Source organism: Globicephala melas, chromosome 9, assembly GCF_963455315.2.
Source record: "Globicephala melas chromosome 9, mGloMel1.2, whole genome shotgun sequence".
In the NCBI taxonomy this organism is placed as follows: Eukaryota; Metazoa; Chordata; class Mammalia; order Artiodactyla; family Delphinidae; genus Globicephala; species Globicephala melas.
Genome location: NC_083322.1, coordinates 55,830,205 through 55,857,564, shown reverse-complemented (window position 1 = coordinate 55,857,564; position 27,360 = coordinate 55,830,205). Strand labels below are relative to the sequence as shown.

The 27,360-nt window shown below is 37.7% G+C and overlaps 1 protein-coding gene across 1 annotated transcript in view; it reads left to right on the top strand.

The window, feature by feature from the left end:
* The window catches only part of CDK6 (cyclin dependent kinase 6), a 220,256-nt gene that overhangs the window by 34,445 nt on the left and 158,451 nt on the right, over positions 1-27,360 (top strand). The window contains exon 2 of the mRNA XM_030857271.2: positions 23,209-23,344. Coding sequence (XP_030713131.1) covers positions 23,209-23,344 — 136 coding nt within the window. The remainder of the gene's footprint in view (positions 1-23,208; positions 23,345-27,360) is intronic.

Sequence of the window (27,360 nt, the reverse complement as noted above, 5' to 3'; positions counted from 1 at the left end):
CGTGAGCCATGGCCGCTGAGCCTGCGCGTCCGGAGCCTGTGCTCTGCAGCGGGAGAGGCCACAACAGTGAGAGGCCCGCGTACTGCAAAAAAAAAAAATTAAGTGTAGCACAAATTGTAAGCGATCCTAAATAAATTGGGGGAACGGAACGTTTTTGGAAGAATGACACCCAGGTTGAAGTAAAAGTGGTTTAACATTTTTGTTATCAGACAAAGGAAGTATGAGTGTGTTTGTAGGTGTGTAGAGGAGAGATTGAGGAGGAGTGATAGGCAGTAAAAACTGATGAAATGAGGACTTAGCAGAGGGTGGAGGGCACCATGGTTGGGGGGGACACTTCTCCCTGGAGAGGAGAATACTTTCCTGTGAAACACAAGGGGCAGAAGATCCATAGATGAGGTGAATGGCTTTGATTTTCTTCTGTTATGGGAAAAGGCCATTTGCAGAGAGAGATGAGGAACTGGGAGCCCTCAGGGAAGGCTGGAGGAAGTCTCGAGAATTAGATGGTAAGAGTGGGCCACATGTTGACGACCGAAGTAGAGGAAGTAGCCGTCCTGAGGGACTTGAACGGGTAGAAGAGTTGCAAGTGGTCAATATCTTTGGAGTCCCTCAGCCACAGAGGGGCTGTCCATTGTTCAGCAGTAAATGGATGTTTTATAATGTGCTAAAGGCTTGCATCAGGAGAAGCCTTATGCTTTCAAAGAAATAGCTCTAATAAATGAAATAAAATTCTTAAGAGTAAGTCATTTTCATCCTCTTCCTCCCCATCGTCATCTCACAACTAATCTTTAATTGAACATTTAGCATGTCCCAAGCCCTGGTTGCATGTAGTACATGGTTTCATCTTCACAGCAACCCTGCTGTATAGGTGAGTTTACCTTAAAGTAAGTAGTTTCCTTATTTTGCATTCTGTGTTTGTTGTTTAAAAGATATATAACTAAATAGATAGATAATTTTTTGGTATAAACTAAAGGTGATTAATTAACTTATGTGTAGACACTTAAAAATTGTTAAGGTGACATATTTTATAAAAGTAAGACCTCTTTTACGTGGTAGCCAATCTGTCAAAATTACTGTGCTTAGTAAAAGTTGGCTTAGTAAAAGTTGGGTGAGCCTTCCATGAAACACAGTTACTATTTGGTGAATTCCTTTTTCATCAAAATGTTAACTTAGAGTTGAAATGCAAAAGAAGAGAGATTTGATACAGTGTTTTGACATTTGACATTTTAAAGTAATTTCGTTAGATCATCAAGCTATGAATTATTGAAGATTGTTCTACTGTAAACATTTTTTTCCATTATCTTTCTTTGAATTAGAAACAAGTTGCATGCCGTTTGCCTGGAAGAAGATAAATGTATTATGTGCTAAAATATACAAAGATTTTGGCACTATGTTTTCTCTGCTTTTTATTAATGAATGCTTTTGTTCAGTCTTACATCAGATGAATAGAACAAATCTGTGTTTTGAATAGCTAAAGGCAGGAACAGAATTCTCTGTAACAGTGTTGACGAAATTTACTTGAAAAGACTCACTGAATCTCACTCAGGACGAGTCATTTTCAGCCTTATTTCTACACCAGCACACCTGAGACAGGAAGTAGACTTATTGGTTATAGTGGCTCCCCAGGACAATGATTCCAGTAACTTCCTGAGGGGACAGTTTTGCTAACTGCTACGTCTCCAGTGTTGGCACATTGAAAGTATCCAGGAACCCACTGTTGATTCATTGTCTGATGCTCAGTGGGCGGTAAGGAAGAAGTGTTTGACAAGGCCCTACAGTGGGTTTTATAGTATCTGTTCCTCACCCTCCAGCATTTCCCACCCCAGGAGGCAATTCATAAAAAAAAAACTCAATATAAACGAAGTCTAAGAATTAGCCTTTTCAAAAGTGCTTGTCTGTACTGCCCAAAGAGATGGTCTCTGTCGGAGGAGTTCTTCTGGCAAACCTGGGTGAATACATCCTGAGGCAATGTCTTTATTCTTACAGTTAAAAGTTGCATGAAATGAAAGTCAAAATGCAGAAACATTCTGTTACAGTGTGAAGAAAACTTATGTCTCAAGGTCAAGGTAACCACTGTTCCCTTTTCAGGAGGCAGTCAGAATGATGGCTAGCTGCCATCATTACACAGGGAGCCAATTCTGTGGTGTGGTTGCCATGTTCCAGGCTCTGCCTGGCTTTGAAGGCTGGGAGCCCAATTTTATTAGTATACCTAGAGGGATTGAGAGTCCAGGGATTGTGGACTCATGCCAACCTTACAAGAAACCGAGGTTTGAACCAAAATGTTGAGTTAGTCTTTTCCAATAAAAGCTGTACTTCTCAAGGGTACTCTGCTCTGTCAACCAAGGCATTGCCTTCCTTGTGTGCTCATCTATGGGAAAGCCAGATGATAGGGCACTGTTGCGCAGAGAGTATAGGACCCATGAAGGGAGTTGGAAATAATCTTCAGATCTGACAGCCTCAAGCCCTGTGCCCGATGCATAATCTTGACTGCAGGGAAGGCAGTTCTCTTTGTCACACAAACTCCCTTGCCTATGACAGGGTCAGAGCCCCACTGCCAGATTGTGTCTTTCCAGAGTTTGCTTTTATAGAGATAAAATATGGGCTTTTTGTAAAAGTAAATTGGGTTGATTACATTGTGCTCTGTGAGTTGCCGTCATAGCCTGGTCCCTTAGATTTGGGGTGGCCAGAGTCTCTTGGGCCTTTTTACTGGTAGCTCAGCCTCATCACCTACATTTTGATTTTCCCTCCTTCAATCTTAGAGTTTTTGCTTCAGTTTAGTTTAAGGGCTAGCATGTTTTCTGTCCCATGTCCTTACTTATGGATACTTTTGTGTCTGTTCATTGAAATAACTTCCCTGACTATAACTAACCTCCTAAAGATAACTTTTCGGCACATCATTTGATAGTGGTATTTGAAAAAAGTTAACTAATATATAAGTGGAATATTTGAGTTCCCTGTTAATTTATTTACCTCTCCAATTAACAAGTACTGAACTATAAGGTGTATACTTGAGGTTTTAGAATTTCCATAGATGATTTTCTCTGGAATATCTACAAAATAATATGCATGTATTTAAGGAGGAAAATGTCCTACTCTCACCAGCTCAGTTTTTCTTTAAGAAACTGCTGTTCTAATTCTGAAAGGGAAATGTACTGTATATCTGAAAAACAAAGAGAAGAGAAGTGAAATATCAAAGAAAAAGCTCCAACAGTATGTTACAATAAATAAGCAATATTAATACATTTAGAAGCTTGTAAAATATAACTTGCAAAGTATTCTACGAGCATGATTAGAAAGACTAAAAAGGGACTGTAAACTATGAGGTTTATTATCACTTTAGCATCTCAAAAAGGTCAGTAAAAACTGTGATCTCACAGAGCTGCTTATCATCTGCTCATTTCTCTGTTGAAGAGGGGTATATAGCTAATTTTACTTTTTGGTTTTACTTCTAACAAAGAGGTACCAGCCAAGAGGACAGTGATTAAATATCCACCTGTCTATAACTTTTTAAAAATTGTATAAATATGTTCATTCCTAGGGTTATATTTTTCAAAACTCTGGTTTATTATCTAATGAAATTGAAATATTCTAAGTGAAATTCTTTTTTTTTTTTCCTTAGGATAGGATTTCTTTTTCCAGTTAATTTCTGCTGCTGGTGATGTTGCCTCTTTTCTGTATTTGAAAACACTGCTGTGTTTGCTATTTCCCATCTTAGTTGCAGTGCGTATTCTGCAGGCACTGATCTTATACTCAAATAACTGCTGTATGTAAGGTAATAAGAGGGAGGCTTTAGCAGAGTGAAATCCTATCAACAGCTAACAAACGCTGGTAACTGACATTACTCTAATAAGCTGAGCTGTGCTTATTGAGCTGACGCTTAGCTCTAACCTTTGTGTGTACTGATTCCAAATGCATCATGTAAAAATCTATAAAATTCTGACATAAGAAAAGCTGGTTAAATGAAAATATATGAATGGTTGTATTTAGAGGATTGGACAAAACCTTTGAAGGGCAGTGAGACGTGGATGGGCTTGTTGGTGTGTCCAGATTTAGACTTGGAAGAAACAGTGAGGTTGGATGTGTGCTGTGGCACAGATTAGTTCTTGTCTATTGTCTTGATAGTGCCCTAAATCCAGATTGGGGCGGGGCTTCTCTAGGATGTGATTTAGGGTGTGAAGTTGTTTCTTTCAGGAACCTTTCTTTTTGTAGTTCCTTGGAAATTTCTCAAAATGTTGGAAGAGTGAAACATGTCGTGTGAAAACATTTTGTGACCTAGTTTTGGCCTAAGTATACTCTTGTACTGGCAAGATACACAGGGGATTTAGGCTTTACTCTTAACAGCTAAATGAACTCAAATGTATACTGCATATAAATTGCTTTGAAGGCTGTGGATCACAAGTTAATAGATTCTGGACCTTATTTTTCCTTTCATGAGCCAGACATTCCTTGGATTTAAGGGTAGGTTAAAATTAAAGAGTAGCAAATTGCTTCCCTCTTTGGAAATAAGCGAAATCACCCTCTGATAATAAAATATTTCTTTAACATGTCAAGACAGTTACTGAGGAAAGAAAGCACAAGGGGAAGAAATGGGGATAACTTGTTTAGTGGCTTGCTCTTTAGGAAATGGAATATTTTTAATAAAAATGAAGTTGTCTTACACCATGTGACTTGAAAATAATGAGAGACAAAGAAAAAAATGTAAAATGCCGTACTAGAACTTATATGACCAAATAAATCTCGTCCCCCGGGAGGCAGTCCAGTTTTTCTAGCTCTGCTCTAATTGAGGAAAACACTTTCAGACTCTTTTGGAATTGTCTTCAGAACTGTTTTATGAGCCAAACCCCAAAATCAACATCTTTACTTTATTATCACACCTCTTTTTGGACCCGAAAGAATATTATTCAGCCTGATCCCCCACTTAATTTATCAGACTTGGCTCAGCCTATTTCCAAAAATATAGTGTACTCTCTTATAGGACAATTGAATATTCTTATTCAATTATTTATTCATTCACACATCATGGCTGAGTGCCTCCAGTGAGTCAGGTATGTTGTGGTAACACATAAGAGTCTTGGCTCTGGAAGGGGAAACGTAGAAGGGAGACAAGTGAGGATCACGGAGGCTGTTCACCCCTGAGCAGTCTTTGCCAGTGAGTAGGAGGTCACGAGATGGACAGAGAAAAAGAGAGCTTTCTAGGCAGAGGTAGCAGCTTGTGCCAAGGCCCAGCATAAAAGCCGTGCACATTTCAGGAAATGCAAGAATTTTAGGGTGGATAGAATCTAATTAAAAGATGAGAATGGAGTGGTAATTAGGGGCAAGATCATGAGAGTCCTAGTACCCATGGAATGGAGCATACAGTGGTTAAGAGTGAGGGTTCTGATGCCTGATTATCTGAGCTCAAATCTTGGCTCCTTTGTTTACAAGCTTTATGACACTGAGCAATCTACTAATCTTCTATGCTTTGGTTCTTTTCATCTATAAAAGAGATAAACACAGAGAAAGGTCTTAGCACCATGCCCAGCACAGGGTTGTGCAACCATCACCACAGTCAAATTTAGAACGTTTTCATTCCCCCTAAAAGAAATCCCATACCCATGAACAGCCACTTCACTTTTCCCCCCAACACCCACTACCCCTCACCCTAGGCAACCACTAATCTACTTTCTGTTTCTATAGATTTGCCTCTTCTGGCCATTTCATGTGAATAGAATAATACAATATGCAGTCTTTTGTGACTGGTGTCTTGCACTTAGCATGTTTTCAAGAATTATCCATGTTGTAGCATGTATCAGTACTTCATTTTTTCTTTGTGGCTGAATAATATTCTATTGTGTACATATACCTTATTTTATTTATCCATTCATCAGGTGATGGACATTTGGGTTGTTTCCACTTGTTGATTATTATGAATAATACAACTCTGAACGTTCCTGTGCAAGTTTTTGTGTGGACATATAAATTTATTTTTCTTGGGTATGTAGCAAGGAGTGGAATTGCTGGGTCATATGATAACTCTATGCTTAACATTTTGAGGAACTGCCAAAGTGTTTTCCAGAGTGGCTGCACCATATTACGGTCCCACCAGCAATATATGAGCGTTCCATTTTCTCTACATCTTTGTCAACATTTGTTATTGTCTGTCTCTTTCATTTTAACCATCTTCCTGGTGTGAAGTGGTATCTCATGGTTTTGGTTTGAATTTCTCTATTGACTAACGATATGAACATCTTCTCATGTGCTTATTGGTCCTTGTTATATCATCTTTGGAGATCTGTCTCTTCAGATCCTTTGCCTATTTTATTTTATTATTTTTAGCTTTATTGAGGTATAATTGACAACCTTTGCCCATTTTTAAATTGAGTTGTTTGTTTTTTTATTATTCAATTGTAAGAATTTTTCATATATTCTGGTTACAAGTCGCATATCAGATGCATGATTTGCGAATAGGTTGTCCCATTCTTTGGGTTGCCTTTTCATTTCTTTGATTGTATCCCTTATAGCACAAATGGTTTTATTTTTGATGAGTCCAGTTTATCTATTCTTTCCTCTATGGCTTGTGCTTTTGGTGTCATATCTTAGCATTGCCTAACCCAAGTTCATGAATATTTACTCCTACATTTTTTTTCTAAGAGTTTTATAGTTTTGGCTCTTATATTTAGGTTTGTGATCCATTTTTAGTTTAATTTTTGTGTATGTTGTGAGGAAGGAGTCCAGCCTCACTATTTTGCATGTGGATTTTCAGTAATCCTCACATCATTTGTTGAAGTCTATTCTTTCCCCATTGAATGGCCTTGGTACCCTTGTTGAAAAATCAATCGAGCATAAACCGGAGAGTTAATTTCTGGATTCTCAATTATATTCCACTGATTGAAACGTTTACCTTTATGCTAGGCTAGTACCACACTGTCTTGAGTACCAAAGCATATTATAGTAAGTTTTAAAATCGAGAAGTGTGAGTCCTCCAATTTTTTCAAGATTATTTTGGCTATTCTGAGTCCCTTGCAATTCCTTATGAATTTTAGGATCAGTTTGTCAACTTCTGCTAAACAGTCTGGGATGTTGATATGGATTACGTTGAAGCTATAGGTCAATTTTGGGAATATTGGCCTCATAAAAATATCAAGTCCTTCTGATCTATGAATATGGATGTCTTTCTACTTATGTAGATGTTCTTTAATTTCTTTTAACATTGTTTTATAGTTTTCACTGTACATCTTTTGTTAAATTTATACAAAAGTATTGTTTTCAAAGTTATTATAAATAGGATTTTCTTAATTCCCTTTTTTTCTTGTGACGACATTTTCTTCAGCTGTTTTCTTGCCCACCTTTCTGATTTATTCAGGGGTGCTATTCTTCTTGTTGCATATTATAGCCCCCAAGATTGTTTCACTTGTATACTTGATAACTTCCCAAACTGTTACTTGACCTGTGTCCAAAACTCCAAGTATGTGTTTGTAATTGTTCACTGGACGTTACCACCTGAATGTCACAAGCATCTCAAATTCATGCCTTCTGAAGTGAACTCACTGAATACTCTTTAAATCTTCTTTTCCTTTTTCGTTTTTTCTTCTGCTGTTTGGAAATAGCACCACCAACCTTGTTGCCTAAAGCAGAACTCTGAAAACCATCCTTACCTTCTTTTCTTCCATCAGCTTTTATATCCTAGTTGGTCACCAAACCCTATGGATTCCACCTCCTAGATACCACTATGGGAATATAAATTGATGTGATCTTCTATAAGGCAGTTTGGAGTAAGAACTTTTAAAAAGTGTATATATTTTGATTCAGAAAAAATGTATACCTTTTGATTTTTGCAGTGCCACTTAAAGGAACTTACCATAAGGTAGTGAGCCAGTGTTATGAGAATAGAGAAATGGTTTAATAAATTACAGATATAATATAATTGAGTGCAATTTAAACATGGTTTTATATATGTGTATACATAGCCTTGTGAAAGCATTTGATAGTGTTAATGCTTTTCATTGCGTTATGTAAAGCATGATTCTCACTTTGTTTAACAATAGAAAATAAGCTCTAGAAGAGCAGGGATCTTGTCTCATTGACTTTGATACCCCCTGAAGGGAGTAGATGCTCAGTAAATATTTGTTGGTTGTATTGGTCTCTCTTTGCTGCTCCTGTTTATCTAATCTATCTGTATTTCTTATCTGGGCTTTTGAAGACACTTCCTACATGTTTTCCTCACCTCCCATTTTATTCCCCCACAGTCCAACTTCTGTTCTACGGTCAGCGTGGTATTTCCAAGTGCTAAATCTGGCCATAGCATTGCCCACTGTAAAGTCCTTTGGTTCTTTCCCAATGCCCGTAAGATAATTTCCAGACTTCTTAGCCTGGATTAACAAACTCTTCGTAATTTCACTTCTGTGTACTTTTCCAGCTTTTCTCTTGCCATCTTCCAAGATAATCACCAAGTCATGCCAAACTATCCACAATTCCCCAAATATGAATTTTCCTGCATACCTACATACCTTTGGACATGCTGTTCCTTCTGCCTGGACCATGCGAAACTTCCTTTGTTTATCTGGCAAATTCCAGATCATCCTTGGAGACTCAGCTCCCCAGCCACTTCCCGTCTAGGCACATTTGAGGTCCTCTTCTTCAGGGCTTCCATAACCTCTTGAACTCTTTTACAACCCTTAATGTATACAGGATGGGTGTCCCTATAAGGCTAGAGAGTTAGCAAAGGCAGGGACTGTATATTCTTCTGCCTTCCACTCATCATCTTACTGCTGAACAGACTTCTTCTCCTGTATCTCCATCTTAGGGCTTCTCAGTGTTGGTCTGAGGCCTGGTACCAATTTTCCATCGTCTGTGATGAAATTAGAAAAAAAAAGGGCCCTGTGGTGAATTTTGCAGAAGGCTAAATCTATTTACATTTTGGGTGTTAAAATGTGCTTTCTTTATGAGATGATGTTGATAGTAGATGGTAGGGTATATTTATGTCTTTAGCTGACAGCGTGCTGTCAGAGCCCTAAATTTGTTGGAAATTTTACAGGTCCCTGGAAACCAAAGGTCTGGGAACACTGCTGTATCTCATGGGGTGGCACCAAGTCCCCAAAGTCAAAAGCCTATGAGTCATCCTTGGCTTCTCCTCCTTCCTCATCCCTCCACCCCCGCCACATTCAGACACTTAGCAAGTCCTGCCAATTCAACCTCCTAAATATTTCTGGAATCTGTACTCTCCTCTCCGTCCTTGCTGCCAGTTCCTTAGGACAGGCCCTCTTTATTTTCCCTGTATAACTGTGGCAACTCCTTATGCTGGTCTTCTTGCCACTATTCCCCTCTTATTCCTGCTCATCAGAATGAGCTATTTAAAAATCAAAAGAAGATAGCCGTTTCCCACAGGATACAAGTTTCTTGTGGCATACAAGAGTTCTCTCCAGTGGGACTTCTCGCTGTCCCTTTGCTCTTACCTTCTCTTGGTTTTTAGTGCCCGCCCTTTGCCACTTGCTTGGGTAACTCTTGATGGTCTAAGATCGTTCCACTGTCACTTCTACAAACCTTTTCCTACGAGTCTGGGTGAGATGCCCCTCTTGATTACTCTTAAAATACCCTGTATTTATCTCTACCTCAGCATATCCAGCTTAGTTGATATTCATCTATTTATGTCTGCCATCTCACTAGACTCTGAACAACATAAGAAAATCTATTTTATCCTTTGATCTTTCTGTCCCCAGCACCCAGTACAATGCTAGAAAATAACAAATATTGAGTGAACGTTTGTTGGCTAAATGCATTTGTTCAGTGTAATGATCAGATGTACATTGTAGAAGGCTCCACTACCCAGAATGAGGGGTGAGTATAGGGAGTCTCCACGAGGCAGGAACACAGGATAAAGGCCCTCTGTAGAAGTTTAGGTAAGAGTGATGAGTACTGAACTGGGGATGTAGCAGTGGATGGAGAAACATTTGACTGGTAGACTTGGTGGTTGCCTGGATATTTGGGGAAAGGGAAGAATCTCGGATTACTTGAAGGTTTCTGGGCTTGGAAAATTGGTTGGATGGTGTGGTTCACCAAAGAGGATGAGCTCTGTCCCAGATACTTTGAAACTGAGATGTTCAGAATATTGGTTGAAGTTTTCCAAGAGGTAAACTGGATGTGGACTTCGGGGAGAGAATTATTTTGGAGAGAGACAGATTGGGGATTTGTCAGCCCTTAGGTACTATCTGAAGCCATGGCCATTTGTTGTTGGTTATGTTGTTGTAGTGGTGGTGCTGCACTGAGTGAAAAGAGAACAGGACCTGAGACTCTGGATGTTGAAGGTCCACATCAAGGAGGAGAGAGAAGTCTGTGAAGGTTTCTAATTGAAATCCTGGTTTTGTGTCATACCTGTTCTATCACTCTGGACAAATTATCCTCTGAATCTCAGCTTCTTCATCTGTAAAATGAGAGTAATAATACCCACTTAAGTAAAATGAGAGTAATAATACCCACTTAATAGGGATATTGAAGAACTCAACGAGTTTACGTGTGTAAAGTCCCTGATATGTACAGTTCCAGGCTCATTCTAGGGGCTTGTAAATGATAGATTAGAGAGGAGATTCAAGAAAGTATTTCTCAGGGTGTGAAAACGTTTTGAAACAAAGAATTTCTTAATGATTATGCTGGAGTTTACAATTAATATCTTAAACTTATAAAAATCTAGCTTGAAATAATACTAACTTACATTCTATAGTATATAAAAACTTTTTTCCTATACAGCTCTGCCTTTCCCCCTTTATGTTATTATTGTCACTAATTACATCTTTATACATTGTATAGCCATTAATGTAAATTTATAATTATTGTCATATGCATTTGTCCTTTTAATTATATTAAGAAAAAAGGGCCCAAACCAAAATACAGTAATACTGGCTTCTATATTTACCTGTGTGGTCAGTTAACCTTTGCCAGTGATCTTTATTTCTTCATATGGCTTTGAGTCACTGCCTAGTATCCTTTCATTTCAACCTGAAGGACTCCCTTAAGCATTTCTTCTAGGATGGGCCTCATGGCAAGAAACTCCCTCAGCTTTTGTTTATCTGGAAATGTCTTAACTTCACCTTCATTTATAAAGGATAGTTTTTATCTAGAATTCCTGGTTAACAGTTGCACTTTAATTTTATTTATTTTATTTTTAATTTATTTTTGGCTGTGTTGGGTCTTTGTTGCTGCACGAGGGCTTTCTCTAGTTGAGGCGAGCGGGGCCTACTCTTCTTGCGGTGCGCGGGCTTCTCATTGCTGTGGCTTCTCGTTGCGGAGCACGGGCTCTAGGCGCGCGGGCTCAGTAGTTGTGACTCACGGGCTCTAGTGCGCAGTCTCAGTAGTTGTGGTGCACGGGCTGTGGTGTATGTGCTGAGTTGCTCCTCAGCATATGGGATCTTCCCGGACCAGGGATCAAACCCGTGTCCCCTGTATTGACAGGCAGATTCTTAACCACTCCGCCACCAGGGAAGTCCCTGCCCTCCGTGGTTTCTTATGAGAAATTGGCTGTTAATCGTACTGAGTTTCCCTTGTAGGTGATGACTTACTTATCTCTTGCTGTTTTCTTTGCTTTTTGACAGTTTGACTTATAGTATGTCACAATCTCCTTCCTTCATGTTCATGTGCCTAGAAAGCACTCAGATAAAGGATCATAATAATGATGCTGAATTAAATGATTATAATTTAATGTTAATAATAATGACCATGAGTCATTCATCAGTAAAACATAATTAGTACATTGGGCTTAAAAAGTCAAGAAAATGTTCAATGCTTGCCTCAAAGAATTCCATTAAATTTTTTAACTTTAAAAAATATTTTGGGGACTTGAGTAAGAATCAGGTGTTCAAATAATTACTTGTGTGGAACACCCAGTGGCCTAAAAGATTCCCAGGATGAGTTGTTCCTCTGGTTTTTGCAAAAGAAAACTTCTGCCGTAGAAGAGAGACGGTTACAGCTACATTTCCAAATTCTTACCTACTTTAGTTTTTAATTGCTCTTAACACTATGAAATATTTACCTTATTATCTAAAATATTCCTAAAACAAAGATCAAACTCTAAAATAAAATTAAAGTGTAGATATATTAAATCATAACTTAATATTTACACATTTTTGCATCTGAAAGAAGCCTACCTTCAGATCCTTAAGTTTAGCAGTTGATAGAGATACCAGTTCTTTCAACTTTTCCAACTGTGTTCTGTTTTCTAATCTTTTAATATAGTTTCCTGATGGTGTTCTTTTTTTTTAATTTTTTTAAAATAAATTTATTTATTTATTATTTTTGGCTGTGTTGGGTCTTCGTTGCTACACGCGGGCTTTCTAGTTGTGACTCACGGGCTCTAGTGCGCGGTCTCAGTAGTTGTGGTGCATGGGCTGTGGTGTGTGTGCTGAGTTGCTCCACGGCACGTGGGATCTTCCCAGACCAGGGCTCGAGCCCATGTCCTCTACATTGGCAGGTGGATTCTTAACCACTGCACCACCAGGGAAGTCTGAGACCCAGGTGTCTTATTCCTTCTGTTAGTTTTGACACTCAGCACTCTCTTGGCCTGTGTTTCCTCATCTGTAAAACAACTGCATAGAACCAGATAATCTCTAAAGCTCCCCATATTTATAAAAGTCCATAATTTTGCCATGGAGAAATTTTTTTCTTTCTTTCTTTCTTGGCTTGTATGATGAACAACAGAGTAATTTGAAGAATTTTTGAGCTATTGTTTCTCCTTTATTTCATGGTAACTCTGCTGCTTTTGACCTTTTAACCAGATATCAGAAAAGTAATTTTATTTTTCCTACATTCTTTTTGTAGAGTTAGTCCATACTGGGGAGGATTGAAAAACACATACCTTCTGTGAGGCAGTAATGCATGCATATTGCTTTTTTCCCCTAGAACAAAATTAAGAATTTGATTTAACATATTTAATTTTTAAAACTACCTTTTCAGAATTGATGGTCAGGATTGTCTCATTAACTTAGTGGAGCAGACTGAAGAAAAGTATATGAGTGATGGAAGGAAAAAAACTTGAAGGAGAAAAAAAGCTTTTCTAATTCTTGTTTTTGAAATGGTGATTTTTTTCTTGTTAAAAATTGATAAGATCTCATTGTAGGAAGTTCAGATAGGCAAATAGCAGAAAACACAGTTCCATAATTTCATCACCTAGAGCTTAGCCACTGTTAGCATCTTGATTTATCTTTCTACCATTTTGTTTACATATGTGGAATCATACTGTACATATTCTTTTGAAGCTTGAATTTGCTTTTAATAATATATCATGAATGCCTTTCCATGTTCAATAAATATGAATCTGTATCATCATTTTAAGGGCCACATGATATCTGTGTGTGTGTGTGTGTGTGTGTGTGTGTGTGTATGTGTGTTTGTTTTTCCAGATGACTCTTCAAAAAAGCTTTTCACCAGTTTGTACTCCTACTGTCATGTGGGCCCATTTTCACAAACGCTCAAAAGTGTTGTGCCATTTTATCATTTAAACATTTTTGTTACCAGTTTGAGGGGCTTAAATAGTATATCACTGATGGTTTCATTTATGTTTCTTTAAGTTATTACGATAGTTTAACATTTTTTCCTATGTTTATGGTCGTTTATGTTTCCTTAAAAGGAACTAACTTCAGTGGTTGTTTTATTAGATAATAACGTAATCATAAGTACCTGAGTGAATTAGTGCTGGGATAGTTTTACTCACCTAGTAAGGATGTGATTATGAGAGATTTTTGGCTTACAGTGTAGGTAAAATTTGGTTGGTTTTTTTCTAAGACCCAGCAGACAGTCTTCATCACAGACGGCTGCCTAGTTTTGGCTGATTCGTCGTTTTTCCTCAAGAGAGGCCCAAAGCTGGAGAACAGGGCTTTTACAGGTCAGAAGTGGAGACAGAACTGAATGTTGAAAGTTGGCCAGAATGTTCATGCACTCATTCTGACTCAGGCCAGAGCTGCTCACTTTGCTTTCAAAAATATCATTTAACTCATATATTTCTGAGATTGAAATATCTTTGTCAAGCTCTGTTGGGTGTGTCATTTTCTAGCTAGTCAAGGGAAGGACATAAGAGAAGAGGGTCTAGGAGGTCAACAGTCTTCAGCTTTATTTTATTTTTCCTGTGAATTTTCTGAACATTTTTTTTCAGCCCAGGATGGAACACATATATACTGGTATAGCCAAGTTAAACAAAGACATTTGGGAGTTGGCATTACCACAATACCTGTCAGTAGTGTGTCTCATTTGCCACAGAAAGGTCTCTTGCCCCAAAGGCTGTGCTACATACAGAGGTAGGATTGCACAATGGTAAGGAAATCAGACTTGGGAACCGGACAGCCTGATTTCAGATCCCATCTTCACCACTTACAGTGCCTGGGCCTTAGGCAAAGTACCAAACCTCTCTATGACTGTTTCTTTCCTCTTTTTGTTTTGAAACAGCTTTATTGAAATGCACTTTACATACTATCAAATTCACCCATATAAGTATACAGTTCAGTGGTTTTTAGTATATTTATGAGTTGTGCAGCTATCACCATGATCTTACATTTTATTACCCAGAAAGAAACCCAGTACGCGTTAACAGTCATTCTTCATTCCTTCCCCTCCTTCGTCTCCCACCACCCCCGACCCTAGGCAACCACTAATCTACTTTCTGTCTCTATGGATCTGCCTATTGTGGAGGTTTCATGTAAAAGGAATTATGAAATATGTGGCCTTTTGTGATTGGTTTCTTTCACTTACCATAAACTTTCCAAGGTTTATTCATGTCATAGCATGTATCTGTACTTCATTCCTTTTATTACTAAATAATATTCCACTATATGGATAATACCATGTTATGTTTATCCATTTATCAATCGATAAGACGTTTGGGTTGTTTCTATTTTTGGCTATTATGAATGATGCTGCAATGAACATTTGTATACATAACGTCTGTTTCTTCATCTATAAGAACGAGTACCATTTCATAGTGTTGTTATGAACACTAAAAAAGTCAAAATACATAGAAGGAGCTAGTGGGGAGCAAACTAAGAAATGTTAGTTAGTAAATGTGATATATTAGTGTGTGAGTCCTCATTTAACATCAGTTACAAGATTTGGCCTCCTCAGCATGCCATGCTTTCCTAATGGCATCTCTGAAGATCCTCTCTTTTACTTTGCTCCCAACTTTTCCCTGAGTTATAATTTTGAAAAGTTTAATTCGTTCAGTAGACATTGAACATCTACAGTGTGTTAGACACTGTACTAGATGCTCTAGAGAGTTAAAAGAAAAGAGTAAAAAAGTATGGAGAGGTACTTCCAGTTTAAGGCTGTCTTTAATTTGCTAATCTGTAATCTCTGATCTGCCAGTAGGGTTTATGACTTGGGGCCCCTGAACCCCACCCTCACACCAAATGTCACAGGCTTATGAATCGTTTAATCCATTCACTCTTATCAGGCCCTTATTTTGACCCATGTATCTGTGTTTGTGAAGCTAACTGTTGTGTAAGGAAAAGGCTAAAACTAAGGTAATCATGTCTAGGTGGAGCCTTCACCGGGTGCAAGAGTAATGTCTCATTCCTACACTGTAGCTGGGGTTGATGAATGGTGTTTATTCTAATCAAGACATAATGGTCCGGAATTTTCTCAGCAGATTTCTTCTTTTTATAGAGTTGACTTTATGTTGTTTCTGAACTTAGAAAACTATTTTGTATCGGAACTGGACTCAGCAGAAGTGTCAAGTCATTGTCTACCTGCCTCTGTTTTCTTTCTCTTGACTTTGTGGAGATGGTGATCCACGTGGTGACTCAGAATATTTTGCCCCTGCTACCATTCTCTTCCCTATAAGAGAACAAGTAGATTTCTGTGATTTCCTCGTGTGTTTTAGCTCTGAAGTAATGTTTCCTTTTTTCCCATAATAGTATATACTTAGCATAACAGAGTGATGTTACTACCTCATTCTTCTCTCTGCCTTTGATTCAGATAAAATGCATTAGCAGTTTGAAGGATTATGCTTGAAATATGAGTGCCTCCAGTGCTTGCTATAGGACTATGAAAGAAGTTTGAACTCTATTATTTAATGTCCATTTCAGGAATTCATCTTGAATATGAACAGAGCAGTATACAGTATCCTATATACCCATTAAGACAGCCCAAATAGCTTATTTGGGGCCCAGCTTACAGTGCACCAGTTTTGCACTACCCTGTGATAGCAGTGTGTTTCCATATACACAAGTTTTTACTGTTTGCTCTATTTTAAATATTTACTGTAGTGCAAGTCACATCTTGTAAACTTGCCCAATATGGGGGATTCCCATTTTATTTGTAAAACACTTTTTGGTTAATGGATGCAAAAATATTAACTCATAGATCCACATTGCCAGGTACATGTAGATAGAAGCTGAAACCAGATTAGTAGAAACTCTAAAGATGAACTGGAAGAAGATGAACTATGAAACTTTCTTATGAACACTCTTTTTAAGGCTATAAGGAATAAAATGAGTTAGTAAATAAAAGATGTTGGCTTTGCATTCCCTTGTCAGATTGTGGTAGCCTTCAGTGTAACAACAGTATGATCACAAAGGGGTTTCCCTGCTTTGGGGTTATTACTTATGGGGCGCCCCTGTGCGTTTCCACTTTTCAACAACAGCTAGTGGAAGGGGGGTTGCTTAACGAGGGGTTTTGGGAGAACAGATCTCTGAGCATTGGACTCAACCTTTAACTAAACTCAGTACCTTTGTATGATTTTTAAATGCTTCTCCTTGCCTCCTCACTTCTCCTTACCCAGGCCTTTCCGATGCTATAGGTTCCATATTCCCATTTGCAATGAGCTTGTCTCTCTTGCTTTCTTTCTCTACTTTTTCTCCATAAAATGCCTCTGTGGTCAGACAAGGAACCACAAGGAGGAATCCTGGGAAGAGGCCGCATGGCTCCTTAGGAGAGATTAATTATTCGGCTCTGCTGCTGTCAATTACTCTTTCCCAGCCAGCAGGCTCATGGAGAAACCTCTTAAGGCGAATAGTCTCCCAGCAAGTCAGGGAACTAGTATAGTCACCTAGAGGAAACTCCTACTAATGAAGCTATGTGCTTGAGCTTAATTCAGTTTGTCTAATATATAAGATGTATTTGAGGTCAGATATTGATGTTTAAAGTCTTTTAATTATTTCAAAATGTTTATAGATGTCTTAGGACTATTTTTTGTTGTAAGTAATAAAACCCAACTCAAACTGGGTAAGCACAAAAGCAACATTACTGACTCATCTAAGTAATAAATCCAGGGGTAGGTTGGGCACAAGTGGGTCCAGGTGCTTAAATGATGTCATCCGGAATCTCTTGCCTATCATCTCTCTGCTCTGGCTCTCTTCGGTGTTGGTTGCATTCCATGGTGGGCTCTACAGTGGTGGCAGAGATGGCCACCAGCAGCTGCAGGCTAATCTGTTGCCAGTTTGGTAATCCCAGAATAAAGAGAGCTCTACTTTCCCAGAAGATCTAGTAAAATTCCTGGGACCAATTCTCATGGTCCTGTCCATCCCTAAATCAGTCATTGTCACTCTGTCCGGGGTAGGTTACGTGCCATCCTGCGCATGTACCCCACGAATATATTGCTTGAGTGTATGGGGTAGGAGTGGTTCCTCAACAAGAAATGAGGATATGGTTTCCAGAAGAGAGAATGGATCTTGGAAAGGTAGACATCACAGGTGTCTACTGTAATAGGATGTAGAATGAATCTACTTTGATGTTGATATATAAAGTTTCACATAGTGTTTGTAGAATTAATTTGGAATTAATACATAGCCATATATCACTGCTTGTAGTTTTACATGTCAGTTGTCTCTCCCCCCAACTGGATATGAAGCTCTTAGAAACGGTCCCCATCTTAGATCTGTTGGAATCTCTAAAACCAAGTACAGTGCCTGCACAGTACAGTGTCCATACTGATAAATGTTTACAGGTACTGCTGAAATGGTGATTTCCTTCTCGCAGCAGGTTCATTATTATTAGTGGCAAATACTTCTGGAATTACACCATTCAGTGCTGGTTGAGAATAAGTGCACACACACTCCTTATTTAATGAGCAAAAGGAGAATACCCTGGCCAGCATCCAGTAGTGTAGGGTTATTGGGAGGTGTGAACATAAATTTGGTGCATGCAAACTGTAGCCAAAGAATGTGCTTCGTGGACTATAGAGGAAGAGATTAGAGATTTTTTAAAAATTCTTCTCAATTCTGAAGACTGCCTGTAGTTCAAATAAAATTTTGTTTAGCACCCTTCGGCAGCTGTGCCAGACATCTCACAGATCTTGAACTATTTGATGTCCAAACATTCAAGAGTATGAAAAAGAGCGACAGGAAAAAAAGCCTTATAGAACTTCCTGTGACAGGTCAGAGTTTAATCACAGCAAGTAATGCAGATTTCCCTTTTATTATAACCACAATAGAAAGGCAGGGCTTGTGTTTACAGAGCATGTTGTTTGGGAGACCTTTGTAAATTGTAATCTTTGGAAATCCCAAACCTTATTGGATGTAATCCCATCCATTAGATGAAGACAACTTGCCTATGCAATAGATCCAGAATAGCAAGTTAAATGGAGAACGTGAACAGGAAGCAGTCATTCCGAATTACAATGGGTAGGATGCAGAGTTAATTCATGGAGATATTTTGTTATGAGATAATTACATCACTAGGACAGCTGGAAAGCTGAGTGCTGTGCTGGACCGCAGTGCTTGCTCTCTGCCCTGCAGCTGGGGGGTCAGGACAATAGAGACAGGGAGAGGACTTATTTTATGGGATAGTTAGGGGCTTGGCTGACTTAATTGTAAAATGATAATGACCTATCTGCCTTTTTTGGATTTTGTTTTGCGCAGCTAAACTGGATTCGTAGACTCAGTGAATGCTGAGAACTACTTTTTGAACCTTCACTTGGATCGCGTTAAGCTAAGCTCTAATGGATAAATTTTGAATGGTAGTTTTCATTTCCTCTAAAAGTCATCTGAGATACTTTTGTTCATCCTCAACACAATGTGATTATATTTCTCTTATGGAACTGTAGTTATGCAGTCACTGAAATGGTATTTTTGTCAGTTTACTGAATAGCAAAAAAAAATAGAATGGTTTTAGAAAGCTTTAAGTTGTTGGTCGACACAAGGAATCAAACAGTTGAAGTTATTTACCAGGGTTTATTTTCAAATGTTCAGACCTGTCTGGCTCTTTTGTTTTGCAAGTTACAGAGGTTATAGATAGCTTGACCACATTCCTCATTGATTTATATAAATATATTACAGATTGTTAACCTCCTGCCAAACACCAGGGGTTTCATTCAGTTCTTGTTTAGTTCGGTTGCTTTACGTGAGACTTATTGGTTTTATTACAGCATCTATCTTCTCTTTATTGCCCACTGAAGTGATTATTATTTGCTTTGGGATGATTCCAGACAGAGTCCTTGTAGACAAGAAAGCATCAAAAATATTATGTTCTAAAATTCCTAAGATTAGTATTTATAGCTGTTGATTCAAAATGCATTTTCTACCCATTATGACTAATGTAATTTAATTTTACTATGATAATGTTTACTAAGCAATTAAGTCAGACTAAATATCATGTTTTAGTATAGAGTAATATTTCCCAAAATGTCTTCTGTACGGTACTGGGTCTATTGGATGTTGATGGCCAGCATTAGAGCCCCAAACCTACAGGTTCTTCTAGGACTTTTACTTCCCTCGATGTCACTTTTGAATTTCTAAGGAGACGGTAATAGGCTCCATTTCCCAAATAAAATTGATAACGGCACCTTAAAAAAATAAAAAGCATTATCACCTTGAACCAGCGTGAGCCACTTCTAGTAAACACCATTCTTTTTGTAGCCTAGAAGAATATATGATTATATACACTAAAATTTATACAAGAATATTCTACTCTGTGTCTCTTTAAATGTGTGTCTTTAAAAATCCACTTTAAAAAAAATTGCCAATTAAAATTAGTGCCTTTTCTCCATGGCTTATCATTTGGGGCAATTAACAGGGGCTCCAGGGAGCTCACCTTTTGCATATCTCAGGTGTGGAGTCCAGGTGCTGCAGGCAGCAACAGTGAATCTTAATAAATTGAAGAGAGTGATATAACTTTGAGAAAAATAACTTGGGTGGGTTAGATGTTATTCTTGCATTGTGTCATACAGAGTGTTTGAAAATGGTTTCAGTGAGATGAAGCAACATAGCATGCTGCCAGGGCTGTTAGGTAACTAACAACGGTTTGGGAGCAAGTGACCCTTCGGTTTAGCAGTGTTTTATGATCACTTCATTCTCCAGCTACGTCCCTGTCAAAAAATTTTTTTCTTTTGGAAATTACTAAAACGTTTTATGTATTACAAACCATAAGTGTAGTAAGAACTGGAGTTACTAGTTCTTTACTGACTGGAGGCAGTGATAAACAATGTATTTTTTTATTAAGGAAATGTATTACTTATAATAGAAAACATTTTGAAAGTAATGTTTAAGAAGCACAGCTGTAATGATGCAGTTCCCATGTTTGTATTTGATTTTAGTACAGGCCATTTTTGGTTCATTACTGTTTCATTTTATCACAAAAATAGAAGCAACAGATATAAAGAAGCTTGGTAATTGTGGAACTCCTTTTTCTTCTTCAAAAGGAAGAAAAAATATTCCATTGTATATATTTGCCACATCTTCTTTATCCATTCATCTGTCAGTGGACACTTAGGTTGCTTCCATGTCCTGGCTATTGTAAATAGTGCTGCAATGAACATTGTGGTACATGACTCTTTTTGAATTATGGTTTTCTCAGGATATATGCCCAGTAGTGGGATTGCTGGGTCATATGGTAGCTGTGTTTTTAGTTTTTTAAGGAACCTCCATACTGTTCTCCATAGTGGCTGTATCAGTTTACATTCCCACCAACAGTGCAAGAGGGTTCCCTTTTCTCCATACCCTCTCCAGCATTTATTGTTTGTAGATTTTTTGATGATGGCCATTCTAACCAGTGTGAAGTGATACCTCATTGTAGTTTTGATTTGCATTTCTCTTATGATCAGTGATGTTGAGCCCAGCCATAAAAAGAAACAAAATTGAATTATTTGTAGTGAGGTAGATGGACCTAGAGTCTGTCATACAGAGTGAAGTCAGAAAGAGAAAAACAAATACCGTATGCTAACATATATATGGAATATAAAAAAAAAAATGGTTCTGATGAACGTAGGGGCAGGACAGGAATAAAGACACAGACGTAGAGAATGGACTTGAGGACATGGGGAGGGGGAAGGGTAAGCTGGGACGAAGTGAGAGAGTGGCATGGACATATATACACTACCAAATGTAAAATAGTTAGCTAGGGGGAAGCAGCCGCATATCTTGGTGCTTTGTGACCACCTAGAGGGGTGGGTTAAGGAGGGTGGGAGGGAGATGCAAGAGGGAGGGGATATGGGGATATACGTATGCATATAGCTGATTCACTTTGTTATACAGCAGAAACTAACACAACACTGTAAAGCAATTATACTCCAATAAAGATGTTAAAAAAAAAAAGGAAGAAAGAGTAAAGCTGTCAAAGTATGTGGGTTAGATGGAAAGAAGATTGTTCAAAGGAGCCTATGAATAAATGGTAGTTACCTCAAATTACCAAATTGAAAGAGTTGTTTTCATAAACTTCCCAGGTTTCAGATCCATGAATGATAGCAATCATGTTTTTCAGTACGGCATGCATATGATTTATGGCATTATTTTTAATAAATTTGTTAGTTAGGAGTTTTTACTTTGTCAGAAGAATTTTTCAGAATAAGTCACATTAGTGATACTCGAAGACTTTAGAAATTTAGAAAAAGTTAAGTTTATAAGTAGATAATTAAAACTTAGAAGTCAGAATATTTGGAAGTAGACAAACGTAAGGAAGAAATTCTGTTGATCTTAATTGATTTTAATGGAGTTGTAGGACTCACCCCAGGCTGCCCAAAATTAAAAAGGAGTTTGGACCTGGCTATAAAGTATGTGTGGTTGGTGGTGGTGGTGTTCACCCCATTGATTTAACTTAATTATGGTGTTCTTTAGTTTCTTTTAAAGTTTACTTTAGATTAACACTGAAGTACCAAAGGTTATGGAGCCCATTTAGCCCAGAAATGCAGTAGAGTGGCGTGGTGAACCAGCTAGGCATTAAAAATTTAAGAGGTAATGTACAAAGTGGATAACTGAGAGTCAACCCTGCCTTTCAGTAACTGGGTTATATGCACATTTATAGTTAGTTTCTTTGAAGAAGGTGTTGTTTCATTTTAAAAAATGAAAGAAAGTAATATGAGTAGCACTTTTATTCGCCTTTTCTTAGTATTTATATTACATTCTTGTCAAGAAATTTATTTATAGCTTGTTTATGGGTGGTGTGTTTAACTCTTTAAATGTTTGGTGAGCATCTCATGTGCCAGATAGTATCTTTGTCTGTTGAAGCTAAAGGAAATTCTGTCCTTTGTCTTGAAAATTCTTTTGACTACTGAAGGCTTTGTTCTTAAAACTTAAATTTTGAATTTGTCGTAGGATTTTATGGAAGGAATTGAATTCTCCCATCCAAACATAATTATAAAGTTTGTCAATCTGCCTTTATCATCTAAGGGCAATATAGTTTACAAATGCAATTTCTGCCCCCCCCAAAAGTTAAAATTTCACAGTTTTTATTAGCATGATATTTGGAATTTTAAAACTAAGAATTCATGCCCATTCCAGGGAAATGATTTGATTCACCAGGATGAGAAGGCTTTCTTAGAAATAAACCAAATTTCTCCTTATTCCATTATAGTTATTTTCATAGGCATAATTATAAGACCTTAAATTCCAGGAAAATCTAAATTGCAGAGTCCAGCATCTCCAGAAAATGCTCAATCTGTCTCTTTAATAATTCTTGACCTGTGAGCTAAGAACCATATTTTTCCTAGAGGCTGCAGTTTTTGAAACTATCTCTATCAGCAAATTCTGCCTAAGATCTTAACTAAGGAGCCCTCCAAGCAGGCATTCTCATGTTGCAGTCGTGTTGCTTTTTCTTTGCCATTGTGAATTTTGTCACCACTTAACCAAGTGCTCTGCCCCTGAACTTTCATATCGATATTAAACTATCAGATCCTATTAGGTATCCTTACGTATTATCACAAGGAATGATCAAACCTGTCCTTTTTTCCCCCTAATTATGTGATCAAATTGAGGGATATGTGTAAGACTTACAGGTTACTTCTTTGCTTATTACCACCTACTTAATACCTCTTTTTTTTTTTCCTTTTAGGTTGTTTGATGTGTGCACAGTGTCACGAACAGACAGAGAAACCAAACTAACATTAGTGTTTGAACATGTTGATCAAGACTTGACCACTTATTTGGATAAAGTTCCAGAGCCTGGAGTGCCCACTGAAACCATAAAGGTACTAAGAATCATCTCTCTGCCTGGTCAAACAGTCACACTGTTATATAAACAATGGCACTCTTTCCTTATGAAAATTGCCAAAATTAGAGCCTTTGGAACTCAATATATAGTTAAATATATCTAGTATGACTAAGTGGGATGTTTAAAGAATGGGGTATATTCTAGTTCACTAATTTTAGGGCTCAGTGGAAAAAACCCTTTAGTTCTAATACATATTAAAATTATTGGAAAATATCTATTTGTACGTTATCTGGCCCTAAGCTTAGAAAATATAGTGTAGTAAGTATAGCTCAGCCTTTTTCTGATCGTTTGTGGACTCTGAGGGTTATAATTTAAAACATCATTCATGAGTATATTGAATATGTAATTGTATACTGGTCCTAGGACATACCTATGCTATGTAAATCTGAAATATTGATTGTTAGGCCCTTCTTTCTCCATTTTCTCCTCATTCATAAAACATTTATAGGAAGCCTAAGTGTCAGGTACCATCCCAAACTCTTGGGATTCAAAGATGACTTAAGACTCCTTGGAGGTCAGCAAGCTAGATGGATTGTATTGACTAGAGGTCCTTTCTTCCTTTAGGTCTAATGGGAAGAGCTACTTATAAAGCTCTGTTGGTCTTACTTTGTTCTGCTTAATTGAACTTCCGAGTCGATCTTGTAGATCTGTGCATATCATGGGCAGGTTTTCACAAAGACCTGTTTGTTTTTGTGAATTAGGTGAAACAGGCTCCTTACCTTATCATTCTTTGTGTAGAAATGAGTTCTAGAGTTCAGCATCATTTTAGATAGGAGTTAATAGCCGAAAACAGTTTATCTTCTGAACAGAGTAAGAAATGTCTTTTAGTGATAGCTAGGTGGTGTTCCCAGATACTGATGCATTTAGAACGTGATGTACTGAATGATTTATTTCTTGGGTTTTAGACTAATGTAGAATTTATTTTCTCCTATCTGCCTTTCATAAAAGAATATGGTGCTCAGGAATGGTCTCGTTGCTTCCTGAGCAGTTTCAGGGACAGTAAGGCCCTTTAAACATAGGTATTCCTAATTACCTGTTCTTGGTCCTTTTCTCTTCTATCTCTGCATCCCTTTTTTCACTCAAATTCTATTCCAATCCTGTGGCTTCAGTTCTTTCCTTTATGAGTTTGTCCAAAATACCATGTTCAGCATGCAGGGCAGAGTATAGCCCTGTTTTGTGTTCTCTGCTTTCTGGCCAGATTGGGCTAATCCCCATCCTCTTACTGTGGCTCATAATTTCCTACCTCCGTGGGCTTCCTTCTCGTTGCCATTCCTTTGCTCCCCCCCACCAATAACTCTCTGCTTACATTTTTCAAGGCCCACCCGAGATATCATTTGAGCAGCCTTTATAGCTGGATGTAATCTCATTTGTCTTATAGCTTGTTCTACATCTCTCCCTCTTTATCATATTTTCTACATTTAATTGTGATTATTTGTGTCCATGTCTTACCTATTCATTCATCTTTGTATCCTGACAGTCCCTACTCAGTGATTTATACACATAGGTACTCAATAAATAAGACACATTGCCAACCTTTCTTCAGATATAATTAATTGAAAATTGTTTTTTAAATGACTTCCAACAGCTTAAACACGGACTGTCAAAATAAGCATTAGCTTCTTCTAATCTATTTCTAAGTTCAAAAATTTCATTTGGGGGAGGTCATTTTTTTTTTAAGCAGCGAGACAAGGTAACCATATATTTATACCCTACATTGCCACCTACATGGCTCTTTCGAGCTTCACGTTAAATTCTCCTAGGACGTTAGAGGCTGCTGAGTGGAATCATTTGCAAAAGTGTGTGTAGTTAAAATGACTGATAAACCAGAGTGATGTGCTTAAACTAAGGCTTGATCAGGCAAGAGTAGAAAATGAAGTGGGGTGGGGGAAACTCCCAAGGGTGGGAGTAGAGAGGTAAGCAGGATTCAGAGAGGAACAGGCAAAAAGGTGGTCACTAAGGTGAGGTGAAGGAGAGGAGCCGGGGGATGGCCAACCCAAGGTTGGGGAGCGGGGGATTGGTGCTTATCAACAGAAGCTTTTGACAAGGTAACTTGTTAAAAGTATTTTTTGAGTTCTTCATCTATCCAGGGAAAGGGAGTGTCACTTCGTTCTGTGTTGAACAGGAGATTCTCCTGGAGGCTGTTAAATTTCTTCAGCCATCAGGGACAACAGCCCCACAAAGGTAGAGGTGGGTGCAAGGGCTGTGGTTATTTAAGGTTTGCGGTTAATGGTGTTTTGATGTTTTCGTAGTAAAATAAAACTATGGTCAACTGAAATATTTCAGGCGATTAATTTGTATGTTAACGGCTCATTGAACATCTTTTGCTAACTTAAAAGCTAGTCGCAAGACCCGTTTCGTTTTCACCCTTAATTTTTTTTTTAATTGAAGTATAGTTGATTTACAATGTTGTTTTTAGTTTCTGGTGTACAGTGAAGTGATTCAGTTATACATATACATATATTCTTTTTCAGATTCTTTCCTATTATAGTTTATTACAAGATATTGAATATAGTTCCCTTGCTATACAGTAGGACCTTGTTGTTTATCTATTTTATATATAGTAGTTTGTATCTGCTAATCCCAAACCTAATTTATTCCCCCCTCCCCGCCCCTCTCCCCTTGGGTAACCGTAAGTTTTCTATGTCTACGAGTCTGTTTCTGTTTTGTAAATTAAGTTCATTTGTATCATTTTTTTTAGATTCCACCCATAAGTGATATCATATGATATTTGTCTTTGTCTGTTTGACTTCACTTAGTATGATAATCTCTAGGTCCATCCATGTTGCTGCAAATAGCAGTAGTTCATTCTTTTTATGGCTGAGTAGTATTCCATTGTATATATGTACCACATCTTCTTTATCCATTCATCTGTTGAAGGGCATTTAGGTTGCTCCCATGTCTTGGCTATTGTAAACAGTACTGCCGTGAACACTGGGGTGCATGTATCTTTTCAAATTAGAGTTTTCTTCAGATATGCCCATTCATCCTTAATTTTTAAAAATTTTCTGAACTGTGCTGATCTACTTTTCTTCCTTATTAAATATAAGGGTTTTTTTTTTTAGCATTTGTGTTTGAGGTTCTTTAAGGCCATCCTTAAAAACATGAGTAATCATTTAAAAGCACTATAATACTATCAAATGGATAGTTTTAAGCTGAATATGTGATTGACATAAATTTATTTTTAATGAACACTTTTATCTTTTGTTTCTAAGTTGACATCTTTTTAAGCACTGGTATGAAGGATAAACAGCTGCTCAGTAGGAAGTTCCAGCTAGTTGAGGTTCTGGTTAATTGAATTTTTCAAGCACACAGCCAGAGAACAGAAATATTTTGTTGTTGTAGAGCTCATTTATGAGAAGTCTCAATAACTATATCAAGTGAATATTGTTATTATGAGGAACCTATTGGGAACATGGATTGGATTCTTTATATAGAATGCTTTGTTGTAATAAGAGTTTTTCTGAATATACTCGTACAAAGGTTAATTGAATATTTACAGGGTGAGTTCTGTGCTAGGCACTTTGAGGACACAAAACTGCATAAGTCATGAACCATTCTTTGCATTATGGTACCAAAATATTTTCTAAAATGTTCTTCGAAATCATAAATATTATTATTGACATTGTCTTGCATATATCAGAACTCGCCATGTTGCAAAATAGACAAATAGGTAAAATATTTTAACATGAAATAGGTGTAAAACAGGAAGTCAGGGAAAGACCTCATATTCAGTTGGTTTAGGCTGTGGGAATTTTCCTCCACTACCTGTCCCCCACCATGTTTTCTGTGGCACTGTTTACCTGTTGGTCCGCCTCAATTCACTATATTCGAGCGCACATTCAGGACATAAATTGCATTAGGTGAGCCGTACTTGGGTAAAACTGGGATGTTGCATGGTCTCTGACTAGCTATTACAGAGGTAAACTCTTTCTGTTCAGTACCATTTTCATCAACCTGTTTGTTATAAAAAGAGCCCGTGAGGGCTTCCCAGGT